We start from the raw sequence: 23,374 nt of genomic DNA, 5'->3' as shown, positions 1-23,374 counted from the left end.
GGGAGCTGTTAATCACTGCCCCTCCTAATACAATACAGAGTTTCACAAAAGGATTAAAATTTAAAGGTAGAAAATGTAGATCATCACAGTTGAAAGCAACTTCTTATAATTTAACTATCCACTTTTAGCTAATCCATGGCCTGTGTGAAACAAAACAGGCTTAACGTTGTTTCATCAGATCTGGCATATGAACTTTCTAGTCCTTTCTAGGTCAATATTAGGTGCCAATTTTGGTATTGTTTCATTCATTTTTGTTTTCTTTCTTACTTTTTCTATTACAGTTTCGTCTAAGGTCAATATCATCCAGCCAATGTTGACAAATCCAATAATAACACGTAAGTAAAGGAAATGAAATATATTCAATAAGTTATTGTTTTAGGGGTTGTAGAGAGAAAAATCTAATACAAATAGGGAAAACCACTGGTAAATGAATAGATTATAAAGAGGAGAAGGAGGGTGGTTATGAAACATGATATTGAACTGTTAGATGAAATGTAGACAAGTAATAAAGCTCTAGCTGAAAAGAAGTATGATCATTTATAGGGCTATATAAGATGAGTAACAGATCTGAGTGAAGAATGAATACACGGTTTTTTTAATGGACAGGTGGACAGAAAACAACAAATTGAGGTAGGGTAGGCAGGCAAAAATTATTCAATGACAAAATGAAGTCTTGGACAAGTTTACTTTCACCATGGCTGGGAATTTTAGTTAATTTTTTAATAGCTAGTTTTAATTCACAGCTTCCAATCCTGCTCACAATGGCCGCGTGTGCAGCACGTGGGGCAACTTTCACTTCAAGACCTTTGACGGAGACATATTCTTCTTCCCTGGGCTTTGTAATTATGTTTTTGCATCCCATTGCAACGCTCCCTATGAGGATTTCAACATCCAGCTTAGGCGCATAGTAGTCGAAAATGCTCCAACAATCAACCACATCACCATGAAAATTGAAGGTGTAGCTGCTGAACTAACGAAGGATGTTATAATGATCAACAGCAAGAGGTAAGTTTATTTGTAATGCTCGTTTTGTAACTACAGACCTTTTTTTCAAACTTGTGGAGTACTTTGGTGTATTGAGGGGAGCAACATAAATAGTGAAAAAGTTGCCATTAATCCCTTTCACAGTAAATCAATCCTTTCCTTAAAATTATCTCAAAAATAAAACTTGAATGAAAAATCATGAGAGGTGGGATCCAAATTCAAATTCATTTTTTATGACATTGGACCATCTTATTTTTCAATTGCTTTTCTTTCTGTACGACTACGTTATTTTAGAATCCCTATAGATGCTGGAAACAAGTCATTTCTTTTTATCAAGTATCTGCAGAAGATAATACTTAGCATTCTTTCTGCCTTTTCCCAGAGTTCAACTGCCCTACAGCCAATCTGGAATTACTATAGTGAAAAACAGTGTTTATGTGAAAGTTGCCAGCAAAAGTGGCATTGTGTTAATGTGGAATGAAGATGACAGTATCCTGGTAAGTACTGCTCCTGGACCTGTCTACAACTTCAGAGAACAGAGTTAATCTTTGATTAGGCCAGTCCCTGTCTCCTTATGGGGTTATTATTGCCATCCCATCACATACTGTTGAGCAATTCTTTCTTAATAAAGACAGGTTTGCATCCAGGTAGTCCTAAAGACAATTACATGGATTTACTTCTAGTGGATAGCAACCATCTGCTTAAAATAGGTGAAAAATCGCTTTAATTATATCATTAACATATTAGCATTGTTATAGGGCCTGCTTAGCCCTTCAAATATCATTTTCTAGCAGAATTTCACTCTCCGAAGACACTATTTTTGCTGTGGATTTGATTCGCTTTCTGAAGAATTAATAGAAAGATGTTGAGAATGATATAGATATTGCAGTGAAAATTGAAGTCTGTATCAACAGCGTCAAAAGCTTGGACTCTGTATTGTAAATCAAATCCAAGACAACTCTTCATGCTATCCCCTAAGTTTGAATTATATTGCTAAATAAAATTACAGAGATCTGATGAAAAATACTTAGAGGCAGCAGGTGCAGGTGCCCTCTGTGGTCTTGAATATATTTTAAAATGTTTATACTAAGTTCTGTCAACTTACTGTCCATCATTTTAGCTGGAATTGAATGAGAAATATGCCAATCAGACCTGTGGACTTTGTGGGGACTTCAATGGCATTCCAAATTACAATGAGTTCTATTCAAACAGTAAGTTTTTAAATAATAAAAATTGGTTTCTGGAGTCTGAACGTGCCTTTTTATGTTCTTTTAACTCCAACATCATCAGTGTTCCTCTTTCCTATCCTGGTAAATTATTTACTCAGAAGATATGATTAAATTTCTGTTGAAAAATACGTATGTAGTACAGAAATCAGATAATGTGATTTAATACTTTCAGTATAAATATAGTACCTGTGCTAATGACTGATAGCATACTTCTTGTATGCCATGGCTTTATCTACCTAATCAGCTAACCCCATAAAAATGAGACAGATTTTCACTAATAACATAAATAAATATAGAAATCTATTCAATAAAACAAAAGGTAATTGTATTGTCTAGTCAGTACATTTATTGTGTCAGTTCTGTCTTAAAATTGGTGTACCCACATTTGCCTGCTGAATTGCACAATCTTTACAAGATCTTATCTTCATATTTCTATCTATTACCACCTTAGGCTTCTTCCTAAACCATGTCTCACAGCAGTCTACATTGTCCAAATCCCTGTTTAGATTCTTTTTTCTCTTCCCTGCATGGGCTCACTATAATCTGAAAACAATTTGCTATTTTTCTGGTAAAAATCTTAGTTTTAATCTAGCTGTAATAGGCTGAGAATTGTTTTCAATGTTTACTTTTTTCCGGGTGCTGTGCAAAGTAAATTGAGACAGTGATTATAGTCCTTCCTTTGGAAAGGATGATGATGAAATTTAAAGACTTAAGGGAACTAGCTGCCTTGACCAGCCTTGAGCAGAATGCTTGAGAGGAGAAAAAGATAACAGGCAATGCATTCAACAAAAAACCCAACCGTCATTATCAAATTTCTTTTGTACAGATATTAAGATGACAGCCTTGCAGTTTGGGAATATGCAGAAAATGGATGGGCCAACAGAACACTGTGAAGACACCACGTCTACCCAGCCAGACAATTGCACTGATAATCTTGTAAGGATTGTTTCACTATTTTATTTTTCTTTCGAATTTATCTGTGCCCTTCTATGGATTCAGATCACAGAATCACAGTATGTTTGGGATTGGAAGGGACCTCAAAAGATCATCTAGTCCAATCCCCCTGCTGGAGCAGGAACGCCTAGGTGAGGTTGCACAGGAAGGTGTCCAGGCGGGTTCTGAATGTCTCCAGGGAAGGAGACTCCACAACCCCCCTGGGCAGCCTGTTCCAGTGCTCTGCCACCCTCACTGAGAAGAATTTTTTTCTCAAATTTCAGTGGAACCTCTGTGTTCCAGCTCGATCCCATTGCCCCTTGTCCTATCATTGTTTGCCACCGAGAAGAGCCATCCTCGTGGCACTCACCCTTTACATATTTATAAACATTAATAAGGTCACCCCTCAGTCTCCTCCAAACTAAAGAGACCCAGGTCCCTCAGCCTTTCCTCATAAGGGTCAATAGTAAAAGTCCTTGGTGACAGCAACTTAAACAAGGATATAAGATTCTGTCAAAGAACACTTATACAAAGTAACAATACAAAAAAATTGCTCCTTTCTATTTTCTGAAAGCTGTTTACCTTTTTTTTTTCTCTCAAGGACGACATATGCCAGAAAACACTGACCAGCTCTGCATTTGCAGAGTGTAATGACCTAGTTGATGTTACAGAGTACATTATGGCTTGCCAAGATGACTTGTGCAGGTCTGAAGAATCTAAAAATGCTTCATGTATCTGTGACACCTTTGCTGAATACTCCCGGCAGTGTGCTCATGCTGGTGGACATCCTCTGAACTGGAGAACCTCAAAACTGTGCCGTAAGTATCACTGGAGATAGCCTTACTTTATGCTCAATAACTAACAAACAACATGCTCTCAAATGATGCTGAGAATACATGAGAAAAAAAAGATTATGTTCTCCAGATGGTTCTGTTGTACAAGTTCCAGCATGAAGACTTCAGCAAAAGAGCTAAGGGTTTTAATACAAACTGGATTAAATACTATTCACACACATACATACATGGATACTCTAACTGAGAGTCAAAGTGGTATCTAATAAAATGGGACAGTAAAGGAAGCAAATAAAGAAGGAGAAAGAATGAGGCATGCCTGCATGCATGCTTGCTTGCTTGCTTGCTTGCTTGCTTGCTTGCGTTCCTGTTTCTCTCCTGTTCTCATGGCAGCTACAACATTTTTTAATTCTCAGTTATTAACTAATTTGGTTTTCACAGGTGTTTGGCTGGTTAAACACTTATTTTTCTCTTCTTGGTTGCAAGGAGTTTGCATCACTGTAATCTTCACAGTGATTTGCACTGAATTAAACACATAGTAGATTATGAAGTGTAGCTGTTGATACTGTCATCAGCATTTGCTCCAGAACAAAACCCTAGGAGGTACTATTTGTCCTTACAACAGTATCTGAAAAATACAAATATACTAAAGCTTTAGAAACCTAAGCCTTACATTTCTCCAGCAACACAGGTGTTCATGAGAAGGGTGCCTTCAGTAGAAACACAGGCCTCGCTGACTTTGTGGGGCCATTACCTTGTTGTCCAGTTGAGAGCTGGCAGTGGATCTGCAGTTCAGTGCGTTTTTATGTCTAGTTGAAATACTTAAATGAGTATAAATATTTTCATACACAATGAACTAGAAATACTTTCGACTGAAGAAAAAAATCTCTCCTTTAAAATTTCAGCCAAGAAGTGTCCTTACAACATGCAGTATCAGGAGTGCAGCTCCCCCTGTGCTGACACATGCACCAATCTGGAACGATCTCAGTTTTGTGAAGAACACTGTATGGATGGTTGTTTCTGCCCCCCAGGCAAGTTCTTATGTACTCACAACTCTGATCCCAAAGAACAACAACAGCTTACCTGTAGAATTTGGGCAGGTTCCATGGGGTTTAAGCCTCCTATATTTGGATTTTTCACACCTGTAAGCAACAAGCATTTGTCATGTTTCAGCTGAGAAAAGATATGTGAATCAATTCCCAATATATGTGCAATATTCAGAAAGCAGGAAAGCAGAACAGTAAACAGATCATAAGCACTCTCTGAACAAGACACCTGTGCTACAGTAAGTCCCTAAGTCGGTGGAATTTAAGTATGAAGGTTGAATCTTTTACTATACAAACTTCCATAGTCCTACTGTGCTCAGCATAGGTATGTCCATTCACGAGAGCTGTAGATCTGTCTCTAAGATGATATTTAGGATTTACAACAGACAAAAATAGTGTATAGGAAATGTCTCTTTAATTGATCAAGGTTTTGTCATTTTTTATTTTATTTTAATCTAGGGACTGTATTTGATGACATCAACAATTCTGGCTGCATTCCCCATGAGCAGTGCTCCTGTATTTACAATGGCAACACCTACGCTACAGGAGCTTCTTTTTCAGACCAGTGCCATTCCTGGTAACCTTTGTTACTTTTCTAACTTACTATTTCCTCTCATGTATTTAATTAGTTTAATGGTTTATTATAAGCAATTGCATCATCGGTAATTGATATGTGTATTTAGCTGATGGCTATAGTTCCAAAATATCCCTAAAGAACATTCTTTGTTTTATTTAGCAACAGCCTTAACTAGCTTTGCTCTTCAACTCAAGATGATCAAAGCAAGGATTTACAATGTTTAGATTTCTCACCAGTCAATTAAAACGTTTCCTCTTTGGCTGTGTTGTTCAAACATTTTGACTTCTTTAAGTGCAATGAAATTGCAGTCATTTACGTATTCGCAAATATTTATCTTCTCTGGAGAAAGCAAGGGATGACACAATACAACCTTGATTTCACAATTATAAATCCTGTACCTGTGCTCTATCACATCACCTTAGAAAACAGGTATGCCCTGTATCAGGAGTAGATGTGGGGTTACATTTCTGTTAGTTTCTGATACATTTGTATAAGAAAACGGAAAATATTTTTTCATTGTGTTTTATGCTAGCTGCAAAAACCAAGTAATTACTCATCTAATATCTATGGCTGGAGAGTTTACGTGTTCAAAGAAGGAAAACAAACAAGCAATCTGAATGCATACCAGAGTCACTCCTTTTACACATTTTTCCAATGATTTGGAAAGTTTAAAACCTAGATTTACTGTGTGTCAAACTGCAGCTTGAAGGGAAAAGGGTAGCAAAATAGCTGAACCTCATGTCACTCTAATTCCTTTTACTCTGGACCACAGTTACAGATTTCATCTAACTTTATTCCCTCTCTTCCAGTACCTGTAATGGAGGCCAGTGGAGTTGTCAAGACATGTCATGCCCAGGAACATGTTCAGTAGAGGGAGGTTCACACATTTCCACATATGATAAGAAACATTACGATCATCATGGAGACTGCACTTACGTCCTTTCTAAGGTGGGAGTCAGATATTACTTGGTCATAAAGCCGTATACTTTTCTACAAAGAAAATGTGAACTCAATCAACACTTTTGAAACTTAGCTCTTTTGACATACAGATGCCAAATTGCCTCTCGCTTTGTCAGATGTTTACTAGAACATGGCAAGCACCAGTTAACTGTTAGAATATATGGTGTTTACTTGGAAATTTCCAATTCTGAGATGTAGTAACTGCTGAAGAGCATTGCATTTACTTGGTCTTCATTCTTCAGTGTGATTAATTCAGCTTTCTTACTGAGTTACACACTTTTTGTCATGTTACTTTATTATATGGTATTGGGTCAAACACTACAAGTCTCAAAAATTGCACTAACAACTCCGAAAAAAAAAAAAAAAAAGTTGAATTTATAAGACTAATATTTTTATTTTATTTCTGGCAAGTTTAAATATGGAATATCAGTTTCAGTGAATTCATGTATTTTGTTTCAGTTTTGAACATTTTAAACAGATTAAAAAATAAGTCTAAACCCAGAAAAGTTTAAAGTTAACAGTAATAAAAATATTTAATTATAGCAATGTACGAGTAAAACGTTTTGATCTTTTTGAGACTTTTTGCTTGTTCTTTGCTTTCTTTTTTCCATGTCTGCACAATTCAGTAAAATAAAATTTTTAAAAAGCTGTATGTTACTGTTCTCCTGAAATATGTTTTATCTGAAATTTTTGTCTAACAATGATACCAGCTACAAAAAGGTGTGAGATGCAGTAGAACTGAATCAAACATTAGAAGCTGGCAAGAATAAAAACTCCAAATACAGATATAATCAACAAAGTGCTAAACCAGATTCTAATTCCCTCATTGTTTGCGATCATTACAAAAGGCAAAATTGAATCTTAGGCCAAAGAAGGCCTGTGATTTGGGAGAGTCTAGATCTTCTCTAGAAAGAGAAATATTTTTTCAGAGTTGAGAGAAAATTTTATAAGGAAATCTTCTGTAATTAGTCTTTCATTAAATAACTGTTGGCATTTTTTTTTCAGCACTGTAAAGATGAAACATTCACTATCCTGGTAGAACTACGCAAATGTGGCCTAACAGACACTGAGACATGCTTGAAGACAGTGACCCTCAACATGAATAAAGGACAAACTGTAAGAATGCAAAATAAATATGGGAAACAACAAGTGAAAATATGTGGAGCAAAGAGGCTGTGCCCTAATCAGTCAGGGAACTGCATTTCTCTCTCAAATGGTCAGCATATATGATAAGTACATCAAATGAAAAGAAATACAGCTTTTTTAATGAAAATCAGATCAGCCATAAATTTGGAAAAAAAAGCTTTGTACTCACAAAGCAGAAAAAAGCTATTATCTCTGCCAATTAGATGGAAAACACATGAGATTTTTGATTAAAAACTACAACAGTAAGGCATGTAATTCATCAGAAAGATGTGTTCAAAGAAACAAAGATGATCTAATTTCCTAAATGGTTGAGAAAGTCTCTTTAAAAATCATTATTTTATGGTAGGGAAAATGACTAAAGAGTACTAAGTGGAAAGATGGAGGAGATGAAATAATAAAAAAACTTCCCTTCTTACGTAATATGATTTTAATTAATATCACTGGAGTCATCACCATTATTACTCTTTGGACTACAGTTATCCTACACACAGTTGCCTCTTGTTCCTTTTCCTCATCAGCTCATCGAGGTCAAATCTGATGGTGGTGTGTTTGTGAACTCGATCTACACCCAGCTGCCCATCTCAGCAGGTATTACTTTCTCTAGCAGTCTGTGAGCAGTAAAAATAGAACTCCACAACTTCTTATTTTCTTAAACTGTGGAAAATAAAAGGATTGCGAGTTGTTCAGAACCTGCATAGTCACATCTCAGTTCTCTCTGGGATATTTCCTGAGTCATAGAAGTGCTTTTGAACTAGAAGTGGGAAGTTTGATGTCATAAGGAACTGGGAGACAGTACAAGTATTTGCAATAGTTCAAACAGAAGCAAACAGCATTTACACTCACCTGATCTGATCACTGTAAGCTTTACTTCCTTCTCACTGCCCAAAATTTAATACAGACATCTGTTCACCTTTTTTTTTTTTTTTTACTTACCACTCCTGTGCTCATACTTCCTCAGATATTTGATTTTTCTCTGTCTCAACAACTAACAATTCTATGTGATTTCTCTGACCTCCAGATCTGCTTAGTTTCCCTCTCCAGCAGATTGAGAGTTCCTATGTGTGCTGTACAAGCTTAGAAACAAAAATATAAGTATTCTTTTTAAGGCTCAGTGCCACAAAATTTTTCCTTCTTATTCTCTTGGAAAAAATAATCTCTAACTGCTTAATGTCGAGACAGCAAATAACTTTGTTAATAACTTGGTAGCTACAATGAAACTCTGAACTGTAAATTTTGATTTATATTTCTGATTTATTTTCATAAATATTGGATTTATTTAACTTAAGAATTTGCAACAATTGCAATAGAAATGCACGAATAGTATAAAGATGCACTGTTTCCAGCATTTGACCTTATTCAGAAAGTGATCATTCTGTTTTTCATCTGTAGCTAATGTCACCATGTTCAGACCTTCATCATTCTTCATCATCATGCAGACAAACTTTGGCGTCCTCCTTGAAATCCAAATCATACCCATTATGCAAGTGTTTGTGAGACTGGACCCTGTTTTCAAAGACCAAACCTGTGGTAAGTAAATGAAATATAAGAACACCTTGCTTAATGTCTTTTGTCTAGTACGAGCAGTATAAACTTTTTACTGCTTTTCAACAGGTCTCTGTGGAAATTTTAATAATATCCAAACTGATGACTTCAAGGCCATAAGTGGAATAATTGAAGGAACAGCAACAGCATTTGCAAATACATGGAGAACTCAGGCTTCATGCCCTAATATCCAGAGCAGCTTTGAGAACCCTTGTGCACTCAGCATTGATAATGGTATGTGCTGCTCAGAAATTTTTTTTAGGTGTTTTTGCTCATCCCTAAGGAAGATACATCCAATGGAAAGCAAAGATAAGAGAATAAAGACTTATATACCTGGTAAAAACATACATCTGAAATCAGAAACAAATATTCAAAATGAAAGCACTAGGGATAAGTAACAAAGTAAAAGATGTAAGGAAGAGTCATAGAAACATAACTGAAGGGAACTCTGCGGTCACTGAAAATAGAGTGGATGTCTAAGCTGACAAGCTGCTGTCAGAGGAGTGGATTGCAGGAGTATCTTTGGGAAATCTTTTATTCACCCCCTTCAATAAGTTCTCTTCTTTGGCTTTAGGAACCTTAGCCCACAAGCTGAGTGAAAAAGAAAAAAAAAAAGACAGGAGAAGGAGAGATTTTATGTCATTTCAGAACTGGCTTCATGGACCAGAGCAGTGTGGTTTTGTGATTAATGAAATACAAAGAGTAATGTGCATTTGTACTGTTTGTTCTGTTCACAGAAAAATATGCTCAGCATTGGTGTGGACTACTAACTGACAGTGAAGGACCTTTTGCTGATTGTCACCATGCAGTGAATCCCTCAGTTCACCACACGGTACTTTGTTAGACTGTTTTTCCCTTTAGAAACAATAGAAATAAGATCAATACTACTAGCTACCAGAAAAGCACTGTTCCAGACTTGTCTTGTCTTAACGCAATACCTGTATTTTCATTTCTGTACTGCAGCACTTCCTTCTTTAAACACATGTTTCTCTTTGTGTTGTAACATTATCTTATTCGATTTGTCAGTCTTGGCTTCAGGATCCTCACTTACTTCCAAATGACAAGGCAGCTATTTGCTCCTGAATGGTTATCGACTTATAGTAGGAGGTGTATATAAAGGCATGTCAAATGCTTGCTTGAACATCAGTGAATGGTTGTCTCATCGGCCTCTTTTCTCATTAATAACTACTTAGCACAGAAAGTGCATTAGCTAATTATCACTGTTCTGCTATCAATGTGTTGCCAATCTTTCTTCTCGCTATGAATCACGCAGCTATGGACACTGGTGAAATGATGTATCTAAAGTGAACAGAGCTTTGTATGCTATTGTGCAGCATATTCATAAATAAGGTTCAAAGGAACACTACGCTGTTAAATGCATAACAGACTTAAAGACCACTATTTCCCAATAATAACTACAGAAATCAACTGAATTTCCATTACATTCATTCTCCCCTGCCAGGAAAACTAGACAAAGACTGGAAAGTGACAAAGCTATGTTAGTGTTGTCTACAAGTGAGCATATCTGAAGAAAGATTAGTGCCTAAAACCAGAAAGATAACATTATTTTTTTTTTAGAATGACAGTATTATCAGTGCTGAGACCTTCTTTTTCTCTGCATTCTTAGAACTGCATGTTTGACACATGTAACTGTGAAAATAGTGAGGACTGTCTGTGTGCAGCCCTGTCTTCCTATGTGAGAGCTTGTGCTGCAAAAGGAATCCAGCTGAGTGGATGGAGGACTGATGTCTGCTGTGAGTACTCTTAACTATGTCCTTTCCTAAGAAAACACACCAACAAAAACTCCTGATCCTAGATTATGTTATACTGATTTCTAAATAAATATAGCAGATGTTGAGGAAGGGATTTTGTCAAGTACAATCCTGGAAGTAATTCTCTTCTGTTCCCTTAGAATCAATCCATTGCTAGCAAGAGTGAATACAAATAGATGGGAGACACAGCTTGCTTAAGAAAGAGACTGCTGTTATGGAAGTGCCTCTACCTGTTTCTGTGCAACTTTGAATTTCACTACAGCTTTATGTATCATGAGTTACTGTAGAGAAAATGTGACATATTAGAATAACAGTACTAGTAATAGTAATCAGAACACTTACAAATCAAAGGTTTCTGAAGCTGCATGTGGGGTTCCACTGATCCAGTAGGTCTGTTTTTAGCATATCAAGAGACATTCAGGGAGATGTTTTGTCTCGTACTTCAACTTAGAAGTCTTGGCAATGAATGGCAGAGCCAAATGGAGGCTTCTATATGAAATTTAATTTGAAAAAATATTTTCTTCTTTCCTACATCACTTATCCACACTTAGAATAGCTTTTCAGGTCTATGGAAGTATCCAGAAAGATATTTACATGAAAGATGTAACATAGGCAAACATGTACAGTATTGATCACATGTTATTTTTACTACCTATGGATACTTTTTTCCCCACCAGAAATAACCATCTGGAATTAACAAATGTATTCTGTTTTCCTCTCTCTAGCAAAATACACCACCTCATGTCCCAAATCCCTAAGCTACAGCTATACCATCTCTTCCTGTCAACCCACTTGTCGGTCTCTGAGTGAGCCTGATATCACATGTGACATTAAGTTTGTCCCAGTTGATGGCTGCACCTGTGTAAATGGAACTTACATGGATGAAAATGGCAAATGTGTGCCTGCTAATGAATGCCCCTGCTACTTCAGAGGCTCTCCCATACCATTTGGAGAAGTTATTAATGAAGATGGGCTTGTATGGTAAGCAAATCTTTTGCAAAACACTCAAGCAACAGTATATGTACTTTCTCATTAAAATCTGCTATATTTAAACTGATCTCACCCTGCCTTGCCTGAATTTAGATAAAATGTTCTCTAATGTTTTCAACTTTATTTTCAGTTGTTAAGAATGGTACATATTCCCCTGAGCTGGAAGACAGGGACAGGGAGCAAAATGAAGCCCCTATAAAGCAAGGGGAAATTGTCAGTGACCTGCTACACCACTTAGACACACACAAGGCTATGGTCAACAGGATCCACTCAAGGAGAATGAGGGAGCTGGAAGAAGTGTTCACCAAGCCACTTTCAACCATTTAGCAGCATTAGCCCTGGCTACCCGGGGAGATCCAAGTTGACTGGGAGTCAGCAAATGTGACGCCCATCTACAAGAAGGGCCAGAAGGAGGATTCAGGGAACTACAGACCTCTCAGCATTACCTCAGTGCCAGGAAAGGTTATGGAGCAGATCACCTTCAGTGTCATCACATGGCATGTACAGGACAACCAGGTGATCAGGCCCAGTCAGCATGGGTTTATGAAAGGCAGGTCCTGCTGGACCAACCTGATCTCTTTCTATGACAAGGTGACCCGCTAAGTGGACAAGGAAAGGCTGTGGATGTTGTTTACTTGGACTTTGGTAAATCCTTTGACAATGTCTCCTACAGTATTCTCCTGGAGAAACTGGCTGCTCATGGTTTGGATGGGTATACTCTTTGCTGAGTAAAGAACTGGCTGGATGGCCGGGCCCCAAAGAGTTGTGGCGAATGGAGTTAAACCCAGCTGGTGGCTGGTCACAATCTGTGTTCCTCAAGGCTCAGTACTGGGGCCAGTTATGTTTAATATCATTACAAATGATCTGGATGAGGGGACTGAGTGGTCAAACAGGCCAATCAGAAATAGTGTGGCCAGCAGGACTAGGGCCGTGATCATTCCCCTGTACTCAGCACTGCTGAGGCTGCATCTCGAGTACTGTTTTCAGTTTTGGGCTACTCATTACAAGAAAGACATTGAGGTGCTGGAGTCTTTCCAAAGAAAAACAATGAAGCTGATGAAGGGGCTAGAGAACAAGCCTTATGAGGAGCAGTGGAGGGATATAGGGTGATTTAGTTTAGAGAAAAGGAGGCTCAGGGGAGATCTTATTGCTTTCTACAGCTATCTGAAAGGGGGCTGTAGCAAGGTGGGCGTTGGTCTCTTCTCCGAAGTACCAAGTGATAGGATAAAAGGAAATGGCCTCAAGTTTGATCAGAGGTTGTTTAGATTGGATATTAGGACAAAATTCTTCACTGAAAGGGTTGTCAAGCATTGGAACAGGCTGCCCAGGGAAGTGGTTGAGTCACCATCCCCGGAGGTGTTTAAAAGACATGTAGATGTGATGCTTAGGGACACCATTTACTGGTGGACTTGGCTATGTTTGGTTTACAGTTGCACTTAATGATCTTACATGTCTTTTCCAACCTACATGACTCTGTGATTCTATGATATTTCCAAATTGATAGAGCAATTGTATTTACGTGAATTTTATATTTAATTCCATGATTTTGCAAGCACAAAACTATGACAACAAAAGCAAGGAGAAATCTTATGAGAAATTAAGTAAGAAGCAGAGACATATACTCATTTCACCCTGTGATTTTTCCTGTTAAGCAATGATGGATATAATTTGAAAGCAGCACTGGTAGTGGTATTGAGCAAAATTATTTCTTGGGACAGCAAAACAGCATTCTTTAATTCCTTCAAAAATTCTGAAATCTGAAAAGAGAAAAGTAGCTCTCAGTCTCAGTACATGTTTTGAGAGGAAATAAAATATATGTTTCCCTCCCTTTCAGCACTTGCACCCAGGGAAGACTGGATTGTATTGGAGCACCTTCAACTACAGGTAAAAAAAAAAATCTTCCAGTTATCTTTTCCTCTGTGCCAAGCGTGAGACAGAAATAGCTGACAGAATTTATTTTTCATAATGGATTTTTAAATAATAGAAGTATTTCTCATTTAGTTATAGTGCAACAATTATCATAAAAGGCAGGAATGAACCTAGATTCATTATAAGACCTCTTCCTCATGAAGATTTTTTCCAAAATACTGTGGGTTTTTTTCTGTGAATTCAGTGCTCTTAAGTGAATCTATTTAGCAGATTGAATAGGGACAGCAACCCGCAATAACTGAAACATGTAATTTCAAAAAAAATTCCAGATGGTTTAAATGGCTACAGATGTGGGATAAACCCTCTGTCATTTCTTACTGCTCAGACTTCTTTCCTTTCTCTAGTCTGTAAACATCCCATGGTCTACTTCGACTGTAAAAACATCACTGCAGGAACAACAGGAGCAGAATGCCAAAAAAGTTGCCAGACTCTGGACCTGCAGTGTGTAAGTATGACACGTCTGGATGGAATGATAATGCCTCCAGGTTTTACCAGAGCTCTTGGTGCTAAAGCAATTGATTGATTTGATCTACTCCAAATCTACAACACAGATACTTCGTTCTTGTAGCAAAAGCCTAAAACCATGTTATGAAGCATTAACAATGGGAGCCTTAGACCAAAATATAATAATGTAACATCCAATTTAATGAATAAGATTAGTGTCTACCTTTCTTTCGCTACTGCAGGCAACTAATTAGTAGTGAAAATATGTAAGGCTCTGCCACACATTTTACTTTTTCAGGAGGAAATTACTGGCTATAAACTGGTGAGGATAAATCATTCTTTCTCATATGATGCATTTTTGAACTTCTTGCACTTCTCGTTGTATTGTTCCATCTAGTTGCATAGTAGTCACATGCCATTTCATGAATAAGTACCATATGAGAGAAATGGATTTCAATGTAACTCAACCAAACTGAAAAAATATTACTTATTTTCTTTTTAAAGCTCCATTCAATCACAAATCACTCACTACAATATGCAAGACATCTTCATGTAATACAGAGAAAGACTTAAGATTAATGTATTTCGAGTTTCACAGACTCCAGCAGAGCAATCAGGATTGACATACATAAAACATTTGCATTTAACAGATTTATATTGTATTAAATCAATGGCTAATAACTTCCTTTTTGTTCCATTGTCTTACAAGTACTTTGTAGTTGTCTCCCATTTAAGTTGGGTAGCAATAACACCATATAAAAACATTTTATGAAAATTTAATCTTTCTTTTTTTCCATTGTGGTTATTTCATTCTGAAATAATATCTTCCTCTTTACCTTACCAGTATAGGACACAATGTATATCTGGCTGTGTGTGCCCAGCTGGGCTTGTGTTAGACAAGAATGGTGATTGTATTCCTGAAGAGGAATGTCCATGTATTCACAATGAAGCCATGTATCAGCCTGGGGAAAAGATCAGCGTTGACTGCAACACCTGGTAAATATTTCCTGGTTCCATCATTTGCCTTTCCAAAAATCTTAAAATAGTACAGCAGCAAGGAAAAACTTTGACTGCATATTTCATCAACTGTTTAATGTTTTAGTTCCAGATTAAACAGCATGAGCAAGATTCCCTCTGATGTAGGCAGATGACCAAAAAAACAAATGGGAGGAAATTTTGGGTGCTACAGTTCATTAAGTATTATAATATTTTGCAGTTAATGCATTCAGAGCAGCAGAACAGAACTTTGCTTTAATTCTTTACATGAAAAATGCAAAAGACTATTTTAACTCCAGAATCAATATAACATTTATCAGGGGCAAGTTGCCAAAAAAATACTGAGTTGTTGCGATACGTCCAGACAAAACAGTGACTTGTTTTATTATTAAAATATTTTATTCTCACTCCTAGCGTGTGCAGGAATAGGAAGTGGGAATGCACTGAAGAGCAATGTCTGGGCACTTGTGCTGTTTACGGAGATGGTCATTATAATACCTTTGATGACAAAAGGTTCAGCTTTAATGGAAACTGTGAATACACACTAGTCCAGGTACTGATAATTAACAATAGCAAATGAGACATAACCTTGATTGTGTCTACAAAATAATAATATATATTTTTAAATTATATTCTCTACCCAGGACCACTGTGGGAAGAGTGGCACAGCCAATGGGACCTTCAGGGTTATCACTGAAAATATTCCCTGTGGCAACACCGGGACAACTTGCTCAAAATCTATCAAAGTTTTCTTACAGGTAAGAGAGTTTTGCATATAAACCAGTTTTGTTCTGTGTCTGTTTAAGGTTTAGGAGAAGCCTAGACATCCATTGCTTCAAGGAAGTTGGAAAAATATTTTAAAATGCAAATCAACTTGAAAGTTAAGCTTAAATCAGATTCGAGTGAAATATTTGGTAGAGATTCCCAGCTTTCTGTCTTGTCCATTTCCCATCCTATCTTATACCCCTCTCGAGCAAACTACAGATCTACAGGAATATTGTCTTTAGTAGAAATTTAGATTATCATGTCAGAAGATTGTTTTATTCTGTGCAATGTAGCTCCTCTATGACTACAAAACCACTCTTTTTTGACCTATACCATTTAAAACAACTTTTTACCACAATTCAAGGAACCTGAGTTTTGAACTATATAGTTTTGATTTATCACATTTGAATTATTTGTTTTCATTATATAAACTATTTGTAGTACTCTTAAAAGCAGAAAAACATATTCAAGAACACAGCTGCAGCTACTGAGTTTATTTTTAATGACCTTTTCTTCCTGTTTCAGGGCTATGAACTGATACTTGGTGAGGAGCATGTCAGTGTCATAAAGAGGGGACAAAATGATGAGGTGCCATACACAGTCCGCTATATGGGTATGTACTTGGTAATTGAGACCACAAGCGGAATGATCCTCATATGGGACAAGAAAACCAGCATCTTCATCAAGCTCAGCCCTGATTTTAAGGTGCGGAACTAGCAGTTAAATGGCAATTTACAGTCCAGATTTGGACTGGGTGTGAATTCTATTGAAAACCTGTCAAGATCCCAAACAGGTGATGTCTCTAGCATTCCTGCAGCATATCCTATGTGGTTTTTCATTCCTCTGGTGCCTCAGGAAGCCATGCCATCATCCTGCTGCTGTTCTGAGCTCTGAAAGCAGCTTTCTGTGCCTATTTGGCCTAACAGAACTTGAGCTGGCAAACCACTTTTTTGGACTTTGTTAATATTACCCACTGAACCTTGGTAAAAATTACCAGACCTTATTAAAATTACAGAACTAAATGTGTAGAAATCAATTGAGTCATCTTGATATTGAAAGTAAACCAATGTTGCCAGATCTCATTGACACACAAATCAAATTATAATACTTCAAGAAAAAGGAAGTGAAATATTATGAGTGAAATTCTCTTGTAAAATGCTACCATGTATTTTTCAAGCATATATCCACACAGGTGATAAAGAAAATGTATTCCTGTTGTCATACACCTTCACTTAGCTTATAAGTACTAAATACTGTAGTAAATGAGGAATTTCCTATACCACAGTGACATTTCAATTAGTTATATAAAGTAAGTGTAATTTAGAACTACATATACAAATTTATTTCAGTATCATAGGTTCTTTTGCTACCTTACCCACTGGCACTTCATAAAAATAGTAGGAATGTGGAAAGTATGCACATTAAATTAATAGAGGAAGCATAGCATCTACTGTAGCTTATCACAGTTTTAAAGAACCATAAATTCAGGCTAAGGGATATTTCTGGATGTGCAAGGAAAATGTCATTTCTCTTTAAATGTGTGAGCAGTCGTAACAGTACAGACTTAATGAATAGACGATGTAGCTGAACTGGTAGTATTTATGCAGCTTTGTAAGGCTGTTTTTCATATGTACCTCTATTGTATGAGACAAAGTTTAAATGAAAAGCTTAGTTGGTTAACTGTGACTCCTCATTTCCTTGTTAAAGACATACCTCAAAGACAGAAGTTTACAAAGATGATTTTATTGTTCAGATTTAAAAGAAGAAAAACGAGCGGCAGTATCCTTCTAAGCTTAGTAGTCATGTTCTGTTGCTAAGGAAACAAAGGATGAAGTTGTTCAGGAAAGTTAGAATGGAATGGCATCATTTTAAGAGCTGAATTTCAAGTATTCTTTCAGTCTCATATGTTCTTTCAAGTTTTCTCACCTCCCTTATTATTTTATTGACTTCCTTTTGCAGGGCCAGACCTGTGGCCTCTGTGGAAATTACGATGGCAATGGCATCAATGACTTTACTACCAGGAGTCAGTCTGTGGTAGAGAATGTCCTAGAGTTTGGAAACAGCTGGAAAGTATCCTCTACATGTCCTGATGCTTACAGCATACAGGACCCATGTTCTACCAACCTTTATCGAAAGTCTTGGTCAGAGAAGCAGTGTAGCATCATCAACAGTGATGTCTTTGCTGCCTGTCACTCTCAGGTATTACTTGGGGAGAAGCTTGCTATGTGAGGATTAGGTCTGTGTATTATTAGCCTCAGACATTTTGACATGCATGCCTAACTCATTAGCATGTTTCACTTTGAATCACGCCACAAAAACTTCAATCTGAATCCCACTCTAATTGAACAGATTTATAGTCCCTATGTATAAGAAATCAAAGGACACTTAGTTCATATGAAATATTGACCTATTATGAAAGAATAATAATTATATAATTACCACATATTTTCTTGTAGTGTGACTTGAATTAGAATTCTTATATACCATGTACAGAATACAAGCTCAATGAAACAATAACATAGTAATGAAGTGTCAGCATACACTTTATCTGACACTAAGTACATACCAAACAATGTAGGGTTAACTCTGTGCTCTTCCTATTATCATAGTTCTTTCCACTGGCAGAGACCTTCATTTTCAAGTGCAGTTGCCTAGTATTTCTTGGGAACGTGAATCTTAGCTTCCAGTAGGACAGAAGTCTGGGTGTCTAAAAATCTGTCAATATGTGATTTGGATATATCATCTGGCATCACCTCGGGTGTTAAACAGTGTATATTTAAAAAAAAAAAAAAACCAAAACAACAAACAAATGTAATTACTGATGTCTTTCTTCTGAGATATTAGAGTTTTAAGAAAAATACTCTAGCAAAGCTAAGAAAGAATTTAGAAGGCAGTATGTATAATATTACATTTCTCTTTAATAACAGGTTGAACCAGCAAAATATTACCAAGCATGTGTGACAGACGCTTGTGCATGTGACACTGGAGGAGACTGTGATTGCTTTTGTACAGCAGTAGCTGCCTATGCTCAAGCATGTAGTGAAGTCGGTGTCTGCATAGCCTGGAGGACCCCATCAATCTGTCGTGAGTATTATGTTATAAACATCTATACTGAGAGTGTAGTTAAATGTACAGTGTCTTACTGATGTTCTTGAACACATGCTCTGGGTATCTTACATATATGTGTTATGTCACTGTGTAGACTTTTCACACTAAGTTGTTTTGATGGTCACACAATTTCATCTATTCATTCACAGTTTTCAAGACTGTTCAAGCAGCATTGCAGGGATATGATGAACAGGCACGAGCCAAAAAAAAAGCTCCTTTTTTTTATTTCTGAACATGTCCAAATTTATTTTTCTGCTTAGCACTATTCTGTGATTACTACAATCAACAAGGGAAATGTGAATGGCACTATAAGCCTTGTGGAGCCTCCTGTATGAAGACCTGTAGGAATCCCAGTGGAAAATGCCTCCACAATTTGCCAGGTTTAGAAGGTAAAAAGAGCTGAAAGTACCTTAAAGTGGGTACATTTTATTATATTTTTAATGGTCTTTAATTGAGAGTATTTCCCCCATCAGCTGCTTTTGCACCATTAAGCTTTCTTCAACACGATTCCATCCACATGAATGGAGGCAGAGTACAAAAACAGGAGTCAAAAACAGCCCTAGGACTCGGTTTTTGTGGGTGGGCTCTGCTGACGCTAGTACTCTGGATTACTTCCTAGAATTATTGGAAAAAACAAAGTTGTAAAAATTATGGCTATTAAAAACATGAGCTGCAAACACATTGTGCACCAATAAAACTTTTGCTGACTGTATCTCATTTTCACTTTTCTTACCTTCGATATGGCCTTTTCCTTCCTTCAGGTTGCTACCCTAATTGCCCACCAGAGACACCGTATTTTCATGAGGATCAGATGAAGTGTGTTAGTCTCTGTGACTGTTACAGTAATGAAGATGGAAAGATATATAGACGAGATGAATGTCACTTATGGTAAGACTTAATCTATCAGTCCAATTATGTTACAAGGAAAAATGATAAAAATGCCAGTGATAAATTACATGTTCTTAATACATGATAGGACTAGTTTATGCTGCCTCTGTAAAAATAATGCCTTACTATCTAATGCCGGTTTTCTTACTACAGTAATAGTAAAAAGTTCTTATGTGATTTTATGTTCAGTTGAATTTGTTCCTCATCATGGTGTAAATCCTCAGCATAAAGATACAACAAAAATAGTAAGTCCTTTATGACCCGGCTTTCTCTATTTCCCATTCCCATGGCAGGAAAAATACTGTAGAGATATCTAGTAGGGGTCTAATTCCAAGGATTTTATTACATTCTTATACTATTGGTAGTATTTAGATTACTTCCCTTCTTGGCCTGCTTTTTAGTATATAAACATCGCAAGTGCAAGGAAAGCGATAAGTAGGAATGAAGGAAAGTCTTTGTTAAGAATTCTACCTGTAGCTTTTAATAATAATTAGCTTCGCTTCCATTTATATGTTTAGATTATATATAAGAAAATATTCTGGAAAACAGCTGCAAAATAGAAGCCAACATTAACTGGAAACTCATGGAATAAACACAAATAAAGGGTCCTGTCTTTTGATGCTAGTGTCTGGCAGAAAGATGACTAATAAAATTAACTCTCAATCAAAACTACATTTTTTTTTTTATTTTTTCTATTTCAGTGAATGCACATCAGAAGGTTTACAGTGTAAGTTTGATGATAAAGGTAAGATAATTCAAAGGAATTGTTAAGAAAATGAAATAATGGATATTATCTTTCCATGGATGCCCGACAATAAACTTATTCTGAATTACAGCATGCCACTGCATTTATGAAGGGAAGAGCTATAAATATGGTGAACTCATCTACAACACCACAGATGGAACTGGATGGTGTTTCAGTGCAACATGTGACATCAATGGAACAATAAACAGAAATATCTTTCAATGTGGTATCACTCCATCAACCCCATTTACATTTTCTACAAGTCAGCCCACAACTACTGCTTCAGGTACGCATGCATGATTACACTTTAAAATTACTGAAAACTCTCTGGAAGGGACTAAAAATTGCCTGAAAGGGAGGGAGGGCCTTTTCAGCTGTTAATGGCATATAATTTGACTTGAAACTGTTGACTTCTCCTGGAGTCGCCAGCTCATCTGGAAGCTTCTGTTGCTAAAGACAACTGTAATCAAGGATGTAGAAATAACTAAAGCATTTGTTACAAACTCAGTCCCTACTGTATCACCAGAGTTTTTCCAGGGGAAAAAAATAATAGAGCTGATTAATCATTGCATCCTGGAGAATAATATCAAGGAGAATAAAACCTCCTTTTATGCATAACATAGCAATTGAGAAATCATGTTATCCTATGTATTGACATTCTATACAAAAGATTTCATATCAGTTATATTTAACTATATTTTTTAAAATAAATGTCACATAAAGTACCATTAGAAAAATAAAACAGACATGAGATCAACATTTACCTTAGAAATAACATTCAAGAGTGTCAAAGCAAGTTCATTAAAAGTAAAAGAGTACATTAACATATATAACATTACATGCAACATTAAAATGTATGGAAGATGAATAAATTTTCCAGGCACCTCCTTTAATACAAACAGATAAGACTTATATTTCCTTCTTTTAAATACAGAAATGACAACTACAACATCACCGACAACTGTATGTGTGATGAATATTTGTGTGTGGTCACAATGGTATGATAGCACAAAACCTGAAAACAAAGACGACAGTGGAGATGATGAAACATTTGAAAACCTCAGAGCTAAAGGATACATCGTGTGCGAAAACCCGCATGCTGTTCAATGTAGAGCCAAAGAACATCCAGATACAGAAATAATAAATCTTAACCAAACAGTACAGTGTAATCAAAACACAGGATTGATATGTAACAACAAAGACCAACAATCTAAGCACTGCTACAATTACGAAATCAGAATATCATGCTGCAGCTATGTACCATGTTCAGAACTACAAACTACAACACCAACAGAATTCACAACCACTGCTGTAACAGTAGAAACAAAGACAAAAATAACAACTCAAAAATCCGAACCGCAAAAAGTATCTACAACACCGAACATCAGAGAACAAACAACTTCTCTGACTAAAAATTCGGTTTCAGCAACGACATCACAAGTCTTAACAACACGTTACCAGACCATGTCAACTGCAGCGGAAATCTCCAGTGAGCTGACCCAAACACCAGAAGCACCCATTACTGCCTCCACCCTCACCCAGTCAACAAGGACAACAACCACTGGCAAAACAGTTACGGACAGTACCACTGCACCTACAAAAGAAAAAACAACGACCATCATACCCACACAAACACTGTCCACCTCAACAGCCACCACCACTAACAGCACACCCAGCCCCAGAACCAATTGCCAGCCACTCTGTACATGGACACAGTGGTTTAATTTGGATTCCCCTGGCCCTGGTAGCCAAAATGGAGACGTAGAGACAGTTGCAAAAATCCGCGCCGCTGGGTATGCACTCTGCGAGGAGCCACAAGACATCAACTGCCGTGCTAAAGATTACCCTGACCGGAGTCAGCAACAACTGGGACAGATATTTGAGTGCAGCCTTCAAAACGGGCTTGTGTGCAGAAATGAGGATCAGATCGCAAAGTATCCCATGTGCTTTGACTATGAAATCCAGGTGCAGTGCTGTGAATATAAATACTGTGAGACTACAACAACAAGCACAACGGGCTCCTCCACCCAGGTCTCTTCTACAAAACACACCACCACAGCAACCCAAACTCCAACACCATCCACTCTTTCCTCCACCTGGACTCAGCCATCACTGAAAACCACCACCAGCACCACCATTATGCACAGTACCACTGCCCAACCAACAGACCACACAACTATCATCACACTCACACCAACGGTGTCCACTTCAGCCAGTAGCACTGCCAGCACCTCCAGGACCACCACAGGAAGCACCACAACATCCACAGCAACATCGTCTCCAACAGAAACCTCCACTGTGGCAACCCAGACTCCAACATCACCCACTACTACTGCCTCCACACTACCCCAGTCATCACTGACAACCACCACTGGCAACACAGTTGTCTCCAGTAGCTCTGCACCGACAACACAACGAACAACCATTTTAACAACCACCGGCAGCACCAGCACCACCAAGACCTCTCCCCCTCCAACAAATGCCACAACCACCATCACACCCACACCAACAGTGTCCCCTTCAGCCAGC

At 37.3% G+C, this 23,374-nt stretch overlaps 1 protein-coding gene across 1 annotated transcript in view; it reads left to right on the top strand.

Moving 5' to 3' along the window:
• The window catches only part of LOC136102278 (uncharacterized), a 41,310-nt gene that overhangs the window by 4,564 nt on the left and 13,372 nt on the right, over positions 1 to 23,374 (top strand). The window contains exons 2-29 of the mRNA XM_071808608.1: positions 282 to 335; positions 744 to 1,005; positions 1,367 to 1,481; positions 2,105 to 2,195; positions 3,040 to 3,149; positions 3,748 to 3,964; positions 4,843 to 4,968; positions 5,443 to 5,560; positions 6,370 to 6,508; positions 7,526 to 7,636; positions 8,185 to 8,254; positions 9,056 to 9,193; positions 9,278 to 9,442; positions 9,946 to 10,040; positions 10,836 to 10,962; positions 11,706 to 11,961; positions 13,805 to 13,854; positions 14,244 to 14,344; positions 15,188 to 15,339; positions 15,754 to 15,892; positions 15,984 to 16,097; positions 16,630 to 16,809; positions 18,064 to 18,303; positions 19,032 to 19,188; positions 19,473 to 19,601; positions 19,974 to 20,100; positions 20,802 to 20,845; positions 21,780 to 23,356. Coding sequence (XP_071664709.1) covers positions 282 to 335; positions 744 to 1,005; positions 1,367 to 1,481; positions 2,105 to 2,195; positions 3,040 to 3,149; positions 3,748 to 3,964; positions 4,843 to 4,968; positions 5,443 to 5,560; positions 6,370 to 6,508; positions 7,526 to 7,636; positions 8,185 to 8,254; positions 9,056 to 9,193; positions 9,278 to 9,442; positions 9,946 to 10,040; positions 10,836 to 10,962; positions 11,706 to 11,961; positions 13,805 to 13,854; positions 14,244 to 14,344; positions 15,188 to 15,339; positions 15,754 to 15,892; positions 15,984 to 16,097; positions 16,630 to 16,809; positions 18,064 to 18,303; positions 19,032 to 19,188; positions 19,473 to 19,601; positions 19,974 to 20,100; positions 20,802 to 20,845; positions 21,780 to 23,356 — 5,204 coding nt within the window. The remainder of the gene's footprint in view (positions 1 to 281; positions 336 to 743; positions 1,006 to 1,366; positions 1,482 to 2,104; positions 2,196 to 3,039; positions 3,150 to 3,747; positions 3,965 to 4,842; positions 4,969 to 5,442; positions 5,561 to 6,369; positions 6,509 to 7,525; positions 7,637 to 8,184; positions 8,255 to 9,055; positions 9,194 to 9,277; positions 9,443 to 9,945; positions 10,041 to 10,835; positions 10,963 to 11,705; positions 11,962 to 13,804; positions 13,855 to 14,243; positions 14,345 to 15,187; positions 15,340 to 15,753; positions 15,893 to 15,983; positions 16,098 to 16,629; positions 16,810 to 18,063; positions 18,304 to 19,031; positions 19,189 to 19,472; positions 19,602 to 19,973; positions 20,101 to 20,801; positions 20,846 to 21,779; positions 23,357 to 23,374) is intronic.

This window comes from Patagioenas fasciata, chromosome 5 (genome assembly GCF_037038585.1).
Source record: "Patagioenas fasciata isolate bPatFas1 chromosome 5, bPatFas1.hap1, whole genome shotgun sequence".
Taxonomy (NCBI): Eukaryota; Metazoa; Chordata; class Aves; order Columbiformes; family Columbidae; genus Patagioenas; species Patagioenas fasciata.
Note: the sequence above shows the minus strand (reverse complement) of the source record. Positions and strands in the feature narration are given on the sequence as shown.